Genomic DNA, 18,723 nt, shown 5'->3' with positions numbered 1-18,723 from the left:
CTTAATCATTAATGCGATCACCTTTGGAGCAGCACAAAGTCTGATGTGAGACACACGGGAATGAAGCCACAGAGACGTCGTTGGTTTTATGAGCTGGTTTATTAGGCTGAGTGGGAGGGTGGGCATGTGTGAGGAGTGACTGAACGTGAGGATGATGAGGATGATCTCGGTGGTGAAGCGTGGCGGACGGGCACACACACACTTTAGTATGGGTTGTTGGAGGTGTGGTTCATGATGGCCATGAGGGCCAGCCAGGTCTCCTGGGCGGTGGGGATGATCTGACTGGCCGGCAGGATGAAGCCATAGCGTCCGGTGTCCCTCAGCTCGAAGGTGTAGGAGTACTTGATGCCCTGGCTGTAGGTCCAGTCGACGGTGCTGCCGCTGGCCTGGTCTGAAGTAAAATGTGAGTAGAAAACAGGACGATCGTCAGACTGGAAAAACAAATCGAGTGGCAGCATTTAAAGCAACACCGCATGTTAAAAATGGAGGTTCAGTCGACCTTTAGTCCATTAATTAATTACCTTTATAAATTTGACATTATTAAATAAAGAATGACTAAATTCAACTAGTTACAGGAAGACATGTTTTGTTTTTGTAATATTCAAAATCAAACATCATTTACATGCACTGTCTCTATAAATTGAAAGAAAGCAGTTAATTAAGTCTCTTATAAGTTCATGTCAAGAGTTTAAACAGCTTAAAATGTAAAATGTTCCAATAATATCCACTAAAATATGAATCAATCAACACTACAACCCTCAAATGTTTGGAAGGCTGTTTGTACACTTCATTCGGTGAAAAATCAGTATTTGACATGATTAAAAAGCACGGAGCATTTTCAGGATGAGCCTGTATAATTGGTTTGTGGTTCATTGTTTGACTATGTCGTCCTCATTGGGGTCAGAGTGAGCGGCACGGGCCCGTCGCCTCATCAGCGTTCTGCTTTAAGTTTTGAAAATGGGACCAAAGCAGATCATCAGCGTTGGTTTTATCTTTGCTGAGGAGGGACTGACACGTGAGGACTCCTGTCAAAACTGCGGGGACTCACAGATGACGTCGATGATGCTGCCGTATCTGTAGCGAGTGCCGTACAAGGAGGCCAGGTCAGTGATGGCCTTCTTAGCCAGAGAATGCTGCAGAGACAGAGATCACCATGAGACGGAGCTGAGAGGACACAGAACCTCCACAGAACCAGAAGCTTTTTGTCAACGTGCCAGATCAGCCTGGTCCTTGGCAGGAGTCCTGGTGTAGCCGTAGGGGTACAGGAGCATCTGAGAGTAGGAGTGGATGGAGATGAAGGCCTTCAGGTTGCCGTGAGACTTCACAAAGTCCACGATGGACTTGACCTCGGACTCGGAGTGAGCGCTGGGTCCGTAGTAGGTCTCAGAGCAGGGATTGCGGCTGGCACCAGGACCTAAATGTCACACAGAAGGACAAGGAAATAAGACTTTTGAACAGATGATTTTTGAAAAACTTCACCTTGGGAGCGGGTTTCAGGAAGTTCTGTTCAGTGACTCTGAGCACCATTGTTGCGTAAACGGACCCCAGAACACTTTACAAGTTTTGGTGTTTTCACTGAATGATGCTGTCATGTAAATGAGGTTTCAGAAAACATTCAAAAATATTCAATTATGAAGAAAGTGACACAGAAGCAATGCTCAGCAAACACTTTATGATGTGAACTGTCATTAACTGAAAACATTTGACACATGCTCAGACAGAACCTGGAGACATGGGACCGAAACCAGCAAGCATTTAAAATCCAACATCAAGTCTGGAGTTCAAGAGGCCAGATCACGTTCACCACAAAATGTCACTTTAATATTGAAGAATTTGTCCATAGTTGCATTGCAATGATTTTCCAAATAGATATTACAGTATCCCAACTTTCATGGGATCGGGGTTGCAGAGTTTAACGTCAAAGAAAGACCTCACCTCCAAAACCAATATTCCAGTTCCTGTTGGGATCCACACCGACACAGCTGGATCCAGGGTTGGGCTTCCTGGTCTTGCGCCACATACGGTTCTGCAAACATCACATTCCATTTAGGCCCTGTTTACACGACAACGTTTCACGTGACAACACAAAATCCGCTAAAATATAAGGGGTGCGTTTCCACTGCAGCAGCGGACACAGAGACAACGATGTAGTTAGTATGCCGGGCCACTGGAGGGCGCTGTTGCTTGATTTTGTAATGAAACTGCACAGACGTGTGCAGAGAACAAAACACTACAAACATGAAGAAAATGGAGAGAACCTGACATCCCTATGGACTGATGAGGAATCAGATGATATCAGGGGAGAGTCTCAACTATTAAACTACTGATCTGGACGATAAAACTAGAATATGGACCGCGGGTCGTACCACTATGGGTCGTACCACTATGGGTCGTACCACTATGAGTCGTACCACTATGGGTCGTACCACCACGGGTCGTACCACCACGGGTCGTACCACTACGGGTCGTACCACTACGGGTCGTACCACTACGCGGCCGCCATGTTTGTTTACAACTGGATGAGCAGGAGGGAGGGGGAGAGATGAGCAGTAACAGGCTCTGTAGCCTCCATCAGTCTCCGCAGGAGGGATTTGCGCCGTGAAAGAATCTTTCCACCTCGGGAGCCGGATTAAAAACTTTGCGGATACAGTGCAGTGTAAACGGACCCCCCAAAAGTGAAGAAAGTTTTGCGGATACACTCGAATTCGTTGTCGTGTAAATGGGGCATTAGTTCATCACAGATCCTGCGACAGACCCGGAGCCTGTGACACATAGGGCAGAAGCCTCAAGGAGTCTTTGGCCGACAGACGTGACAAGCAGACACTCACGCTGTTGTGGGTGTAGTAGTATCCATCAGGGTTGGTCACAATCTCCAGGAAGATGTCCATCTTGTCGAGAATGGCGGTGAGAGCGGGGTCACGGCCATAGTCAGTCACGATCTAATGACGCAGAGGACAAGTACATTGAGACCTGCAGACCTCTGCTCCTGTGGTGACAGAATGAGAACGGGACTCTCAGATCACCTTCTTGGCGAACCAGGTGCCGCTGGCCTGAGTGACCCACTCTCTGGAGTGGATGCCGGTGTCGATCCAGATGGCGGGACGGTTGGTTCCACCGGTGCTGAACTGGGACGGACGAAGGAAACAGAAGTCAGAGGACATTAACCAAACAAGACGTTCACGTCTGTGACGCATCATGTGAAAAAACTGTTCTCAGCCGTCGTGGACGTCGTGGACGTAGAAACAAAGAAACATGACTTTGGTCTGTCAAACCAAAGTTTCAACCGTTGAGACACTCTGGTTTCCGTTCGTATTTTCTTGTACCACTGAGTTGTTCCTCTTACCTTGAGCACGTTGAGGGGACGTCCCTCGTAACTACGACCGATCACAATCCTGCTGACCAGCTTCGGGTTCTCAGACACCAGCATGTGCTGGAAGCTGCAGATCTGAACCAAAGACCAAGAGGATTCTTGTTAGAGTCACACAGTCAGCCTAAGGAGCCCTTGTACTTGTGCTAATGTGTCATTTTGACAATGAAAGCCTCGTCGGATCCTCGGGCCAGAGGTCAGGCACCGTGACGATACTGAGAAATAATACATCCACAGAATGTACTCAGCTGTATTTACACCTGCGTAAATGTTAATATCATCTCTTTCTAAATGTATGTATTTCATGTGTGTGGATTCCTTCACCAAGTTTCACATCATTTCCTCCTAAAACCCTAAACTCACAGTAAAAAAACAAATAGTGTTCAGTAAAAGAGATATATATTATTTTGCAGTCCTATTTTTATACAATTCACCTAATTCACCCAGGGTGCAACACTGCTGAGATTGTTTAGCTTACATCTTCTCTTCTTTTTACATGTTTCATCTAGAGTGACTATTTTGAGAAATTATGCAAGACTGATTTTTATTTAAATAAGTTTTAGTGAACCTGGCTTCTTCGTCGACACGTGTTATTTACCCTCAATATACAACTTGCGGTTATGGACACTAGAATGAGCTAATGACATTTGAGAAGTCTATAAAAATAAAGACGTGTCAAATGAGAAGCCTGAGTTTTACTTCGTATTTGCCTCTGCATCTCAACAACCGTAATCCAAAATATCTTATACAAGAAACCGAGCCACAAGACGGGTAAAAATCTTTTTCAAAATATATATATATATTTTTTTTTTTTTATCAAATTTCGTAACTGTCGTCGATGCAGCACAACACTGAGACCCGAGCTGAGACATTGGTGAAGCTGCCATGAAAGCTATCAAACTAGCATTAGCCTCAAAGCCATGCTGTCATGCTGTCAGAGTGAGTTTGTAAAAAATACCCATAATGCAACAGCGATAGAAGTTTTTTTGGACTGTGTTTTGTACTAGAAGGTTTCATTATAATTTGTTTTATGCTGAGATTGTAGTTATTCTCTGTAGTAATTGTTTGGTTTTGTGAAAATATAGACATTTATAGACGCAGCACACAAATGCTGTACGATAACAAAGAAAAACTTTAGAGTTTACATTGAAAAGACGTTATGACACTACCTTACAGGTCTGGCCCCCGACTGACACCCCTGATCCAATAGAATCATTCCTAGAACTCACTGTTTGGCACCAGGAGCATAGTGACATGAGTGAAGATGCACACATGACCACGGTCGCATTGCAGGAGTCACAGTCAAACATTTGTTCATGATAAGGAAATCATATTTTTGGGCAGAGTAAAGCCTTGATTCCATTGGACAGTATGGTACGGCAGAGCGTACCCAGACCCAAATCTGTTGCACAGTTCAACCGCAGAGAGTACGGTTAAAATGGAGGCAGGATGTAGGACAGACGCAGGTATGTGACATCATTCTGTGACGGTCAACGCGGTTAAAGTACGGAACACTTTAGTCGCGGCGCCGCTCAGGCGTCCGAGCAAAGCATTCTCTGTGACACAGCTTGGAAAACAAGTCCCAGTGAATCTCCTCCTCTCCTGGTATGAAGGAACATCTGCACCTCGTCGGAACATCGGGGTGCTGTGTCGTGCTCATGTCAATAAACCCAGTTAAAGCAACCAGTGAACGCCAAGTGTCGCATGTGAACAACGACAGGAGGCTTTTATACGACTGGTCAGCTATTTAAAATATGGCGGACTTGTCGAGAGTGACCATCGTCACCGACCAACCAGCAGCCTTGTCGCTCGTCTTTACGGAACCGTACCGATGTGCGCGCTACCTCAGCGGAGGGGGTTGAGAATAATGGAAACATTTGGGTGCAGTGAATGGATTCCACTTATTTTCCGCTGCTCAAAGCGCTGTGCATCGTTACTCACCCATTCACACACACACATTCAGGCACCGAGTTCATCCATTGGAAGCATTTTGGAGTTTTGTGTCTTGCTCAAACACACTTGGACAGGCAGAGATGGGAATCGAACCTGCAAGTTGGGAGATGAGCGCTCTACCAACCGAGTCACAGCGACCTTAAATGGTGGTGCATTCTAATGCATTGTGTTCTACTAAAAACTATAATGTGACGTGATGAATTGTAGGACTAGTTATGTAGGACCAAATAATATGTTATGGAAGAAACATACTTATTTAAAAGCACATAAAACTGAACCAATATAAAGATGTATACGATATATATACATGAACTTAATATATTCAAAGAGGTATACAAGATAAATACTAAAAACAATGTAACTTCAGAAGCCACATACAGTCCAGTTTCATCTTGAGATGCTGGACTGGTAAAATAATGCGATAATAATGTTTAAATTTACACTTGAAAGTGTTTCTTTGTCGTGGCCACAGTTTACGGGAGGAAACACACAATTAGTACTAAACATTACTACAACCTCAACATAAAGTAAATTTTAATGAAACATTCTTCTGCAAAATACCGTGAAATGTTAAGGAAATCCTAAAAATCCTATAGAACCACTTGCTTGGTTTCGGGGCTGGTTGGAGCTTTTTGTGGCGGTTTTGGTCCACGGGCTTTATGTTTGACTGAAGTAAACTCCCCAGCAGCGCCCCCTGCTGGAGGCTGTCTGCTCATTAAGGTGTGTTAACAGTTAAAACCTCTTCGTGCTCGACTATTGGTCTGCTCTTACCGGGTCCCTAGTCCGAGGTTCTACTGTACACATAAGCAGAAGGTGTGGGGGATTTTTTTGGCCGTCTTTTTCAAAGATTGACCGTCCAAATGACGCCTGGAGACTCGCTGCATTAAACTGTCCAGTGAAATGGAGCTGCTGCTAATTAAACTGTCTTTAGCAGCAACCCCCCCCCTCCCATCGGAAGACGAGCTGGCGAGTACCGGACCCAGTCTAGGACTGTTGTGAAGGTGGAGACTTGTGGTAGTGATGGATTTGTGTCAATTAAAAAAGAATAAAAAACAGATTCAAGCTTTAACTCAAGTTTAAGTAAAAGTGCAACAGCAAAAAAAAAACTGGGAGGAAAAAACTCAAATTTGCACAATGAAAATCGCGATTTCAGCTACAAATTGAATAAATATTTGCCCGGCCCTCGTGGAAATACACAAAAACCCGCACCGTACCATACTGGCATACTGTACAGTGGAAACAAGGCTTTGTGGGTGAGCCCTCACCTCAGGGAGGGGGTGGTACGTGGAGAAGTCGAAGCTGTCGGTACTGAAGAACTCTTGACGAGGAGCAGCATCCATCTCCTTCTGCTCCTCATTCAGCATGACCTGCACAGCAGGGGCATCGCAGACAGACAGTCACAGACAGTCAGACACAGATCAACAGTCACAGATCAACAGTCATTCCACAGTCGCCTCTACAATCTCTAAGAAATAGTGACTGATCCAGGACTGTGGAGATGAAATCTCATATGAACCCTCATTTCTATTTTTAATCAATGAACAAAGACTCAGTAAATTGATTTATCTTTAAGAAAATGAAAAAGGAAGTCGTCAGGTTTTGTGATACTACTGGGGAAGTTACATCCACAAGTTACCATCTTCTACGACAAACCAAAACACTTCAACAAGCACGAGTTGGCGATCAGCTCGCGTTCACCAGCACAGGGACTGGATCGGACTCATTTTGGTGTAAAAGACCTAACCTGATGTGCTGGGAACCCACAATGCAACACTGCTGCAGTGGAGCAACTTTTGTGAAAGTCACCCAATCAACCAGTGATGGAGTAAAGAGTAAACACTTGATGTTCAGACTGTACCTGCAGGTCTTCGATCATGACGGAGTATTCAATGTCCTTTTTCTCCAGGTAGAGCTTCACAGACTGCAGGCTGTGGGAGGGAACTCTGATGTCAACAGGAGTGTCCACGTTGCTCACATCTCTCCAGAAGTCCACCTGAAAGATCACACATCCATCATGGAGCACAACAATAAGAACACCAGCGGGACAATAGAGTCACATCTGCGTCCGATCAATGACCTCAAACTCCTCGAACTGCTCCAGGTCCTTGATCAGAGACAGCTGGTCTGCATCCTTCGCAACGACACGAAGCACCTGATGTCTGCAAAAATAAAACCACCATATTTCACCTTGTTTCCGCCCACTCAGCTGAACTCATTCAAAAATGACTACAATCTCTATCCTAGTGAAACCTGGTGCACACTGAGGTGGAATATGCTAAACGCTTCCGTAGCTGCTGCATTCTGGGTGTTTTTCACAAACTGACCCTGATAGCATGACTCTGAGGCTAATGCTAGTTTATAGCTTCAGCCTGAAATGATTAAGTTGGGTGTAGTAAGAAACTGGAGTGAGTTTGATGAACAGAGGAAGAAGCCAGGCTGTGAAAGGTGAAGCTAATCTTTAAAACTGAACTTTCTAAAAAATGTCTTCAAATAACCAAAACCAAGATTCACCAAACGTCCCTTTGTTAAAGAGGCACGTCTACGTTTGGTCGGTTTGACGCCGTTACAGCACCACCTTGAGGTGTAAAGAGGTTTTACAAGACTGGACTTAGAAGCTTTCCCACTTTATTCAATTAAAAACGTCTTGGTGACTGTTGGAGTAACACACCTGTAATCCATCAGTCTCGGACGACGTGGATTAAATTCATTGTGGACGAACCGGTGGTTTTATTTAATCTCACCATACTTCAGGTTATATCGGATCAAAGACTGCAGGACAGGATCCACTGGCGGGGCAGTGAGCCCAGCATATTGCTATGATAATGCCCCCCTCCCCCCGTGGCCCACTTACCCCTCAAACGTTTCCTTGGCCAGGACGGCCACCAACAGCGCGGCAAATGCGAGCAGGCCCTTCATGGTGACCACTAGTGTGAGCCTGGCAGGGCCGGGGCTCCTCTTTATAGCCCAGAGTTCCACGTGTCCACTAGCCACAATCTTTGTCTGATGTGAGGGAGGCGTGATGTCGGCTGCTCTCCTTCCCACGCCGTCTGAAGGAGCCACAGCCACAAGTTACATCATGTTTTTTGTCACGTTTGATGAATTTGAAATGGAGGTTCAGTGAATGGAGTCTGCAGGGTTGGGTTGTCAAACTCAACCTGCATCTTTTAATTCAGAACTAGTCAGTAACTCCTTCATATAAAGATTTAACAGAGGAAGCAGTGACACAGGATACATTCCTAATTTAACATCCATGTCAATACATTCATGTACCCAAAAATCAACAGTTACACCTTTATACAACAGCATCACTCAATGCAACACCATAAACAAACAAACAAACAAACAAACCCTCATGTTATCACCAAACCCTGCACCTCACCAGAACCAACTTCAGTGTTGGGAAAGTTCCGTTTCTACAGGAACCAGTTCAAAGTTCAGTTCACAGATTATGAAATGAACAAATTCAGTTCATAGTTCTAAATTCACAGTTCCAAAGATGAACTAGTTCATACTTCTTTTATTTCCCAATATGTTGCTTCGAGCTATTCCCCTCAGAATACGGGCATTTCCCCGGTGTTACCACCCATTCAGTCCACACTAGTAGCAGCTGCTACACTTTAAGTACCCTGATTTCAGGACTATTGAATGTAAGCTGCAGCCACCAAATTTAAAAAGTAAGAAAAGAAAAAGAAATGTCGGAGTTACGTGATGCACCTGAACGCATCACCGACGTATCAGCAGCCTTTAGCTCATTAACCCTTAAAAAGCCAAGTCCTCTGCAGGGTTTCAAAGCATGTTTAAAAAAAAGTAGCGGCTTGTCATCCGGAAAGTACGGTAACCACACGAAGATGAAGTATTAATGGTGGAGGCAGAGTCTGAGGTGGTGCTGCTGTCTTCCATTTGTTTTTGCCTCGTTGCTTCACATCTTGATGACGTTTGCGGCGGTGCGACGACAGATTGGCTGTTTCCCCCCCGACATGTTACGGCCCGTTAACGCAGAGCTTTAGCCGGGTTATTGACTGGAAGGCTCTATGGAAATCTGGCTCCCTCTTAAACAACGTAGAACTGTGAGAGCGCCGTTCACAGACGCCCGAATGAGCGCCGCTCGCAGTGACAGTCATCAGGCAGAAATACAGAACGTTCAGTTCACGTTCACCCAAAATATGAACGAGTTCATGAACGAGCGCTCACTGAACTCGTTCAGGCACAACACTGACCAACTCTTTATAACTCTTATAAAAGTGAAATAAGTTTGACCATTATTTAATCACCCTGCTGTGAACTCAGAGTGAAAACCGTCACATCTGCTGACACGTCCTCTGGAGAAAACCTGTTTTCAATCAAGTCTGACGTGGTTTCACCTCCTTCTCCCCTACAAAGGATCACATTTGAGTGGGAAAGTCTAAAAGTCAGCGCCAACCCGTTGTTTTACTGTCCACACGATTTTATACTGACCTGCTTCAAATCTAGTGACCCGACATTAAACCAGGTCCCACCATGTAACAGCGCAGTTTAGAAATACTCGGGACTCACGCGTGCAATCTCTGTCCGAAGAACATGGCCTGTCTGTAATCTTCTCCCAGCCGATAAGAAGCTGCAGTGAAGCATGTGGTGGAAAACAGCTGCAGGATTCGCAGACTCCACCAGGCTGAGGCACTTGGCCGTGTTTCCTGCTCCTTTCAGTGAATTACAGAGTCCTGCATCACAGCGTCCTCATTCTGAAGTGCTGACTTCTTTAACTCGCAGTCAGGAAGATTAAGACGGTTGAAATTAAAAAGCTTTATTTATTGGAAACATTTGACAGAACCTCTGAAGATCACATTGAGGTCAGTTTTACCAACGTGATTTCATCTCTAGTATTTACAAACGTTTTTTTTTTTTTTTTTAAACAGTGCTGTTGGTCAGCTGACTTAATGTGCCTGTGCTCTTCTCATCAGTGTTTTAGTCAAACACAGGAAGTCCAGACCTGAGCTTACAAATGTAGCCGAGCCTGAACCCTCGTGGGTTCGAATGAGTGTAATGACCTTAAACGTCCACCAGAGGGAGGCAGACGTCAGCGGCCCCACGCAATTACCCACGTGGCACGCACAGGGAGAGTGCAATGACTTGAAGTGTCCACTAGATGGCGGCACAATGAGAGACTGTGACCCACGCGACCACCAGAGGGCGCACGACGGCACAGTGACTCGGAGTGGGAATGGGTGGAATTCCCCACGCGGTCACTAGAGGCGTGCGTGCGGTGATCCGTGTAAACAGACTGCTTGCAAACAAGGGATCTGTGTCCCAGAGTTTCACAAGCACAACAGTAAAACACACAACAATATCAAATTCAGTGTCGGGGTCAGCGTTTGGTCAGAATATGCAAATGACCTTAGTGATAGGCTACCGGAAGGTTCTGAACCATTAGAGGTAATTTACATATAAACGAATCAACAAACGGGGTAAATTGTTATTTACTCGTTGATAATTACTGATCACTAGCGGTAGATCACCAAAGTAATGGATTACCGGAGTAATAGATTACTTAGGCAATGTACCAAGTGTAAGTTATGCAGGGCGACAAGGGTTGATTAAAGTCAATAGTCAGTTGTCGACCGACAGCTGTGAGTTATAAAGGGTTACCTGACGAGAGGCCCCCCTACAGGTGTCGGATCGCTACAGCGGTCCACAGGTGACACGACTGGTCAATAGGAGTGACTGGTCACTCCTTGGTTGACAACCGCGGGTCACTGGTGTGAACTACCGAAGCGTCCGTGGAGCCGCAGGAGGCGACCCGCCGAAGCAACCTGGGAATAACTCAAACTGCTCGGAGTCACAAACGGCTATTGACCAATCAACGATCAACAGTACTTGATTACCAGTGACGGCTAAATTACGGAAAGTAATCCATGGTTGAAGTTATCAATGAAAAATGTCTGAGATTTGTAAATTAATAACTGAAGGGAGGTTAAACTACTTCAGTGGAGTGAATCACCGAGGGTGGTCTGCAAGTAATGTAGAATGGATTGTTAATTCAACAAATTTGGTTATTTATTGAATAACAATCAGAAGTAATCAAGAAGGAGTTAGAATTAATTAAGTAAAGTCGTGATTTACTAATTAACACAATGAGTTATTTGAATGCGCTAAACCATTGAAAATGAATTAAATGCAGTTAGGATTATCAATTGGATAAACTTGCCATTTATTAATTAATAATACTGGATAATTAGATGCTGAGAATCAACAACATATTCATTCTTAATGGGAGAATTTGTTCTCTCAATAAAGTTAAATAAAAAAGGTTGGACTTCTATTATTTCTCTAAATCTTTTTTTTCCTTTTCGCGACACAAGATTAAGACAAAGTTTGTTCATGAATTAGGAAAGGAATCAAAAAAAAGACATATTCAACCAACTCCTGGGATATGAAATGTATTCCATGCTATTTCAAATAACATTGCATTTATTTATTTTGGATCAATTAAACAGTATATTGCAAGAGCAGGATGAACAACATCTATGTACAGTTTGTTTTTTAACAATAAACTACCACAGTAGGGTCTCTTTTTGTCATTATTTTTATTCTTTAACAGTAAACTGCCACAGTAGGGTCTTTCTTTTTTCATTTTTTTTTTTATTTCGAACACAAAAGAAAAAAAAAACACACATTTCAATAGAAGGCTAATGTGTTTGAAAAGGAGCAGGAGGTACGCTGATTAATCCCATCCCCTCTCCAGTCAATCTGTTTGCACCGTGTGTATTTTTGTTGAATTTAATTAAAACTGCAACAGCCGGATAAACGTCTAAATCAACTGGTGGGCGAGTTCAAAGGTCACAGACAGACGGACGGACGGGGGCAGCGGCGCAATGCGCCGTTGTTCACTGTCCCATCCAACGAAGCAGAGACTCCACCTTTGGGTTTTCTGGCAAATCAAGTTTGAAGAAAAGATTAAAGGAGATTATCGGAGAAACGTCCATCTTCTTTCAGATTATCAAATCGGTCGATCCAGAACTGGACAGACTGACTGCGCAGCATCAGCCACCACCGTTTGATCCGCTGATTTCCTGTGCTTGGACAATAGGTCACAGTCTCTCTCAGCTTGGTTCTGAGAAAAATGTAAAAACTAGGGATGTCCCGATCCGATCGGTAGATATCGGATCGGGGCCGATATTAGTGATTTGTGAGTGATCGGGGATCGGCAAATCCAGCCGATCACCCCGCCGATCTAAAAAAAAAAACAGGAGAATTTCTGTGTGAAAAACATGAATCTCAAGAATGTGCATGTTGAACGTGTCGGACAGCTCCTTTGTTTATGATGAAGACCCGCCCTTCCTCCTCACTGCTGGACTCCCATTGGCCGTGTGGGGCGTGTTCTGCACTCCCATTGGTTGAGACGCATATCAATCAGTGTGTTTAGCCCCTCGTCCCGACACTCAATAAAAAAGTGAAGGGGGACCCCCGGGGTGAGAAGCCACGTCAAGCTCAGGGAATCACAGCGAAACTGGCAGGAAAAAGGGGTTTAAACTCATTTCACAATAAACATCGACACGTTTAAACAAAGAGAAAAAACATGCAGTTTGTCAGTTACCACGGTGTCGGAGTTCTTTCATTACATATGAATAAATCCACCAATCTGTTTTTACTAATGGAGTTCAAAGATGTTTGTTTCAACACATTTAAATAAAAATATCTAAACAAGCAGTATCAATGTCAATGTGTTCACGTCTTCTGTGATTATCATGAAGAAAGAAAGAAAGAAAGAAAGAAAGAAAGAAAGAAAGTTAGTTCAACTCTTCATCTGGAAGTTAATAGAAACCTCTGACACCAACTATTATTTTAAAGTTATTATTGTGACAATGATCTCTCAGTTAAAGAATAAGGCTCCCAGCGCCCAGCCGCCACACACTTTGACGACCTCTGGGGCTTTTATTGTGGACAGTGGAAGCGGAAGGTTGTTGAATTGTCTCACCTTGACGGCCCGTCCAGACAGCCGGAGCGGAGCCAGTGAGAGGAGCGGGGTTTATCCGTGTTCGTGTGTGGAAACAGAAGCCCCAGCAGACACCAAGATGGAGATAGAGAAGGAGGTGAAGAAGGTAAGGCGTCCGCCGGCCCGCTGCCCTCTCCCGGCTGCCCGCCCCGGACCGTCCGGGCCGCGCCCCGGAGGTGTCCCGGAACGGTACGCCCGGCCCGGGCAGGTGGAGGAGGGAAAGGCTCGGCGTCTCCTGTGGGACGCTTCATCTCAGAGGAGCTTCACTCCGACAATGGAGCTCTTTAATTCGATGGAAGTGAATTAAACAGTTTACAAAACCCCGACAGAACCTCGGCTGCTCTGAAAAGTAGATTTAAATGACAAAAAGCTCAGAAAATGTAACCGACTGAGTTTACTTCCTCAGAAGACGTTACTCTGAGAAAACCAGAAGAAAAGCTCCGTTTGAATTACTCACAGTTCAATCTTAACCGGGCGGATCCACACGACTGGAACGGCGGAACACGTAACAGTTCAAGAAATAAGAAAAGGGAGGAAAGGCGTATTCCTTAAAGAAATAAGAAAGGATTAATTCGGCGCAGCTGAAAGGACTGAAAACTTTATTTTTTTTTTACAAAGTTTGTGTTGAAGTCTGTAAATCCTTATGACGATGGCTGGATTTATTTAGACTGGGTTTACTAAAACTAGGTTTATTATGACGAGGTTTCAGCAATCCCTTGTGAACAAGTTAATGTTTCTTTTTATAAACTGCAGCGTGACTTCTATAAAAGTCCTCTGACACTTTACATCGTTCTAATTTCACTTTTAAAAATGAATCTACATTAAATTCAGAGATTCATGTGTTTTAAATGTTTCACATTAGATTACTTATACAGGTTCAGATTAGATTACATGTGCAACGCCGACTTAACGGTGTCAATGGATTATCCCACATTATGGTGAAAAGCATTAGAATGCATGACTTTCTTTCATTGGTTAGACTCCAGAAGCTTCTTCAGGCTCGATACAGAGATTTATTCTCTGGAAACTTTAGTTGTATCCGTCAGTCGTGAAGTTAAAATTCAGAAACGGCTCATCAGAGAAGACAGAAATCTGCTTCCTTCATCAAAGAGCAGTTTTGACAACTTTTACCGAATAGAATATACCAAGGAATGAAAATGGCGGGAAGGTACGGCACAGCAAAGCGCACCGAGACCCAACTCTGTCTCGCGGTCCCACCGCAGAAAGGACGGTTAAAATGGAGACGGGGTTGTGAACGCCACAGGGACGCGTCAAGTGAAGAACAAGGAAGTGGCCGGCGGCCAGCCGAGTCGTTCTCTGTGACTCAGGTTAAACTTTCTCAGTGTGAACAGCAGCGTCCAGCTCCTGCTGAACCTCCTCCTGTTACTGAGAGGAGCGTCTGCACCTCGTTAAAAGACGCAATGTTGTGTCGCGCTGACGCTTCAATAAATCCAGTTAACAAAACAGCCAGTGAGCACAAAGCGGTCTATGTAAACAACAACAGGAGGGTTTACGGTGATGAAACATTTCAATATTGTGGGCAAGTCGAGGGTGACGATCGTCACGACCAATCAGCAGACGGCTGCGTTGCCGCTCCTCCTCACAGACCCGTTCCTCAGTGCTCGGTACCTCAACAGAGAGGTGGCGGTCGTGGTTTCTTTCCGTACCATCCACAACTTTTTCAGTGGGACTACGTGAAAACCTGCCCCGCCTCACGACGCCCCGGCACAGAAAGTGCAGTGGAACCGCGGCTTTACCTTACTACTCCAAGCGTTTGGGCAGCAACCAGTGCTGGTTAAATATATACTTGTACTTTTTATATGATCATAACATCAAGTAAATATAAAATAAAAATAAATTAATGGAGGCATAAAAAAAGGTTGTGGCCCCCCCCCCCCCACACACACACACACACACACACACACACACACACACACACACACACACACACACAAACACAAACACCTGAACATTTAAAAAAAAAAAAAAATAGACCTTAAGTGGTGCATTTAAATACATCGTGGACTACAAAATACTACATTGTGACAATATTGAACAAACCAAACACCAAATATTATATTATGGAAGCAACATACTTATTTAAAAGCACATAACTGAACCAATTGAAAGATGTATGCAATATATATGTGTGTGTGTGTGTGTGTGTGTGTGTGTGTGTGTGTGTGTGTGTGTGTGTGTGTGTGTGTGTGTGTGTGTGTGTGTGTGTGTGTGTGTGTGTGTGTGTGTGTGTGTGTGTGTGTGTGTGTGTGTGTGTGTGTGTGTGTGTGTGTGTGTGTGTGTGTGTGTGTTTATACACAGCTCTGGAAAAATTTAAGAGACCACTGCAAAATGATCAGTTTCTCTGATTTTATTACTTACAGGTATGTGTTTGAGTAAAATGGACATTTTTGTTTCATTCTATAAACTACTGACAACATTTCTCCCAAATTCCAAATAGAAATCTTGTCATTTAGAGCATTTATTTGCAGAAAATGACAAACGGTCAAAATAACAAAAAAGGTGCAAGGTTAAATAATCATCGTCAAATATTGAGAAGAAAACCAGATCATAGTCATTTAAAAACAACACAATACTAATGTTTTAACTTAGGAAGAGTTCAGGAATCAATATTTTGTGGAATCAGCCTGATTTTGAATCCCAGCTGTCATGCGTCTCGGCGTGCTCTCCACCAGTCTGTCATTGTTCTTGGGTGACTTTATTCCACTGCTGGAGCAGAACTCCTGCAGCTTGTGACCGTCCATCTTCCAGAGGTTTTCAATGGGGTTCAGGTCTGGAGGTTGGGCTGGCCATGACAGGGTCTTGATCTGCCGGTCCTTCATCCGCACCTTGAATGACCTCTCTGTACGGCGTGGAGCATCGTCCTGCTGGAAGAACCAATCCTCAGAGTCTGGGAACATTGTCAGAGCAGAAGGAAGCAAGTTTTCTTCCAACATAACTTTGTATGTGTCTTGATTCATGCGTCCTTCGCAAAGACCAATCTGCCCAATTCCAGCCTGGCTGAACCCCCCCCCCCCCCCCAGATCATCCCACCCATCCTCCGCCAAATCTCACACTAGGGGCTCGACACTGTGGCTTGTCGGCCTCTCCAGGTCTCCGTCTGCCCAGTAGACGACCGGGTGGTGGGCAAAGCTTGACTTTGGCGGAGGATCGGTGATGATCTGGGGGTGCAGCCCTAAATCGGCCCAGACTTTAAATATCTGCAGCATCACATAACTTTTGTCACTAACAGCATCATCGTTACTTATTATATTTGGCCATGGGTCTTTACTGTGTCTATTATATCAAGTTGTTAGTCGCCTTTGGGGCCTACAGTCATTATGCTACGTCACCTCCACCCAATGTAGAATCTTCTGCAGGAAACTACTTTTCAGCAATTTAGAATGCCTTTGTAATCTATAAGAACGTATTTACTATGTAAAATACATCCACCCCCATATTCTGTACATGTCCTCACTTATAGGCACCGTGTGCATATATTTCTATTATATTGTATTTTTATCCGCTTTTTTTTTTAGTTCCTGCTATGTGTGCTTCTTTCTCTTTACTATCCTGCTGTACCACTGCAAATTTCTCCACATGCGAGATAAATAAAGGGATATCTTATCTTATCTTATCATATTTCTGCATTTATTTTTGTGAATGTAATACAAAAGAAGTGTAATGTATTACAATTCAGAGAGAGTAATCTTGTAATTGAACTAATTTCTCTCACATGCCAGTTACTAATAATACATACTATATTACATTTTCGGAGTAACTTGCCCAGCACTGTTCACGTTTCACCTTCCTCGGGGCATTTGTCTTCCTGTGCTGGTCTGGAGGTCACCGTTGGTTTCCGGGTGGTTTTGTTCACCACATGATGCCTTTTGAAGACGGTTTATGACGCCATCATGTAGGGATGTAGGATTCCAGGACTCGGAAAAAGAAAAGTGGCTTTTGTGTTTCTCCTTCCAGTCCAGTCATAAAATGTCCACTGCCCCGCCTCTGCAAAACACACCGCTCCAGGTTACTCCAGTGTCAGAGAAGATTTCTCCACGCACACGCACACGCACACGCACACGCACACGCACACGCACACACACACACATCTGTTAGATGAAGCCATTGTGAAGCAATGTTGTGAATCCTCAGTGTTTCTAACGGTCTGCTTGATGTGATTTTCCAGATGACCCTCGGACACGAGTTCGGTGCAGGAGCTTCCTGTTTAAAGTGCAAAGACAAGTGTGAAGGCTTCGAGCTGCACTTCTGGAGGTTTGGACACTCGTACTCTCACTTCATTTAACTCCTACGGAGTAAGAAATGTAAAGAGAAGGATGGGATTTTACTTATATACACCCAAAATACACAAGTGTGATACTCTTTAAATTGGCAAACAAGGGTTGATTAGATTTCAGTTTGTGGCTGACATGTCGGGTCACGTCAGCTCCAGGAGCTCTCAGACTTTCCTCACATTCCTCCTTGTGAAGGAAAGACTGTGGGGACATGGAGGCAGGGAGGCCACGGTTGAACCATCTGTACGCCAGACCATGGTTCAGCCTGCCAAAGTACTCACATAGTACCTTCCTTCCCCTCACAGTGTGTCTGCAGGATCTGTGACGACTTGCGCGTCCTGCGCGTGTCATCTGCCCACCTTGCCTGAACGGGCTAGTAGTTTTTAGGGACGGAGCCAATCTGATCCGGGATCGGGTTCCGATATCAACGTAATTCACGGACCGGAAATTTCCGATCCGACCTGCGGAGATTTCTGATCCATGATCCTCGTCTGCTTCACTGTTGCTGAAATGACTCCACAGTGTTTCCCTGCCGCTGCTCTGCTCGCTGGCTGCAAACTGCGGACTGGATTTCCTGAAGGGAGGCGGGTCTCAATGAGACCAGGAGGAATGAGTCAGGAAATCCAGTCCACAGTTTGCAGCCAGCGAGCAGGCTAGGGAAGTACCACTGTGCTATCCAACTTTTCATCACAACATGTTGCTGTTTGGACGGATTTTACACTCAGAACACCACAAAGCAACACAGCAATGTGCAATGTTAGCAAAGCAACACAGCAACATGGATGTTAGCAAAGCAACATGGATGTTAGCAAAGCAACGTGGATGTTAGCAAAGCAACACAGCAACGTGGATGTTAGCAAAGCAACGCAGCAACGTGGATGTTAGCAAAGCAACGCAGCAACGTGGATATTTACAAAGCAACACAGCAACATGGATGTTATCAAAGCAACGCAGCAACATGGATGTTAGCAAAGCAACGCAGCAATGTGGATGTTAGCAACGCAACACAGCAACATGGATGTTAGCAAAGCAACGCAGCAACGTGGATGTTAGCAAAGCAACGCAGCAACGTGGATGTTAGCAGAGCAACACAGCAACGTGGATGATAGCAGAGCAACACAGCAACATGGATGTTAGCAAAG

The 18,723-nt window shown here is 44.6% G+C and overlaps 2 protein-coding genes across 3 annotated transcripts in view; one reads left to right on the top strand and one right to left on the bottom strand.

The window, feature by feature from the left end:
- Positions 1-82: 82 nt before the first annotated feature.
- cpa5 (carboxypeptidase A5) lies at positions 83-13,421 on the bottom strand. 2 transcript variants are annotated; one of them, XM_080475296.1, is made up of 12 exons: positions 13,272-13,421; positions 8,172-8,367; positions 7,398-7,479; positions 7,179-7,313; positions 6,586-6,687; positions 3,344-3,445; positions 3,024-3,125; positions 2,829-2,939; positions 1,936-2,026; positions 1,215-1,414; positions 1,049-1,133; positions 83-391 (listed from the first exon to the last, which is right to left on the bottom strand). In XM_080475296.1, the coding sequence occupies exons 2-12, from the start codon at positions 8,234-8,236 to the stop codon at positions 204-206; spliced, it is 1,263 nt and encodes a 420-aa protein (XP_080331422.1). In that variant the 5' UTR covers positions 8,237-8,367; positions 13,272-13,421; the 3' UTR covers positions 83-203. The 2 variants fall into 2 exon arrangements, with proteins under 2 accessions (XP_080331422.1, XP_080331421.1); XM_080475295.1 differs by lacking the exon at positions 13,272-13,421 and adding an exon at positions 9,776-9,899.
- Positions 13,283-18,723, top strand: part of tes (testis derived transcript (3 LIM domains)) — a 19,934-nt gene continuing 14,493 nt past the window's right edge. The window contains exons 1-2 of the mRNA XM_080475294.1: positions 13,283-13,395; positions 17,476-17,561. Coding sequence (XP_080331420.1) covers positions 13,369-13,395; positions 17,476-17,561 — 113 coding nt within the window. The 5' untranslated portion in view covers positions 13,283-13,368. The remainder of the gene's footprint in view (positions 13,396-17,475; positions 17,562-18,723) is intronic.

Source organism: Lipophrys pholis (assembly GCF_963383615.2).
Source record: "Lipophrys pholis genome assembly, chromosome: 11".
Classification (NCBI taxonomy): Eukaryota; Metazoa; Chordata; class Actinopteri; order Blenniiformes; family Blenniidae; genus Lipophrys; species Lipophrys pholis.
The sequence above is the reverse complement of the archived record's forward strand: the minus strand, read 5'-3'. Positions and strand labels throughout refer to the sequence as shown.

Bases quoted from the DNA above. Each gene is read 5' to 3' on its own strand.
- cpa5 (XM_080475296.1), bottom strand. From the start codon at position 8,236: ATGAAGGGCCTGCTCGCATTTGCCGCGCTGTTGGTGGCCGTCCTGGCC. The intron at 2,940-3,023 runs GTGATCTGAGAG...CTGCGTCATTAG, and splicing joins GCACCTGGTTCGCCAAGAAG to ATCGTGACTGACTATGGCCG. The intron at 392-1,048 runs GTGAGTCCCCGC...ATTTTACTTCAG, and splicing joins CAGCATCATCGACGTCATCT to ACCAGGCCAGCGGCAGCACC.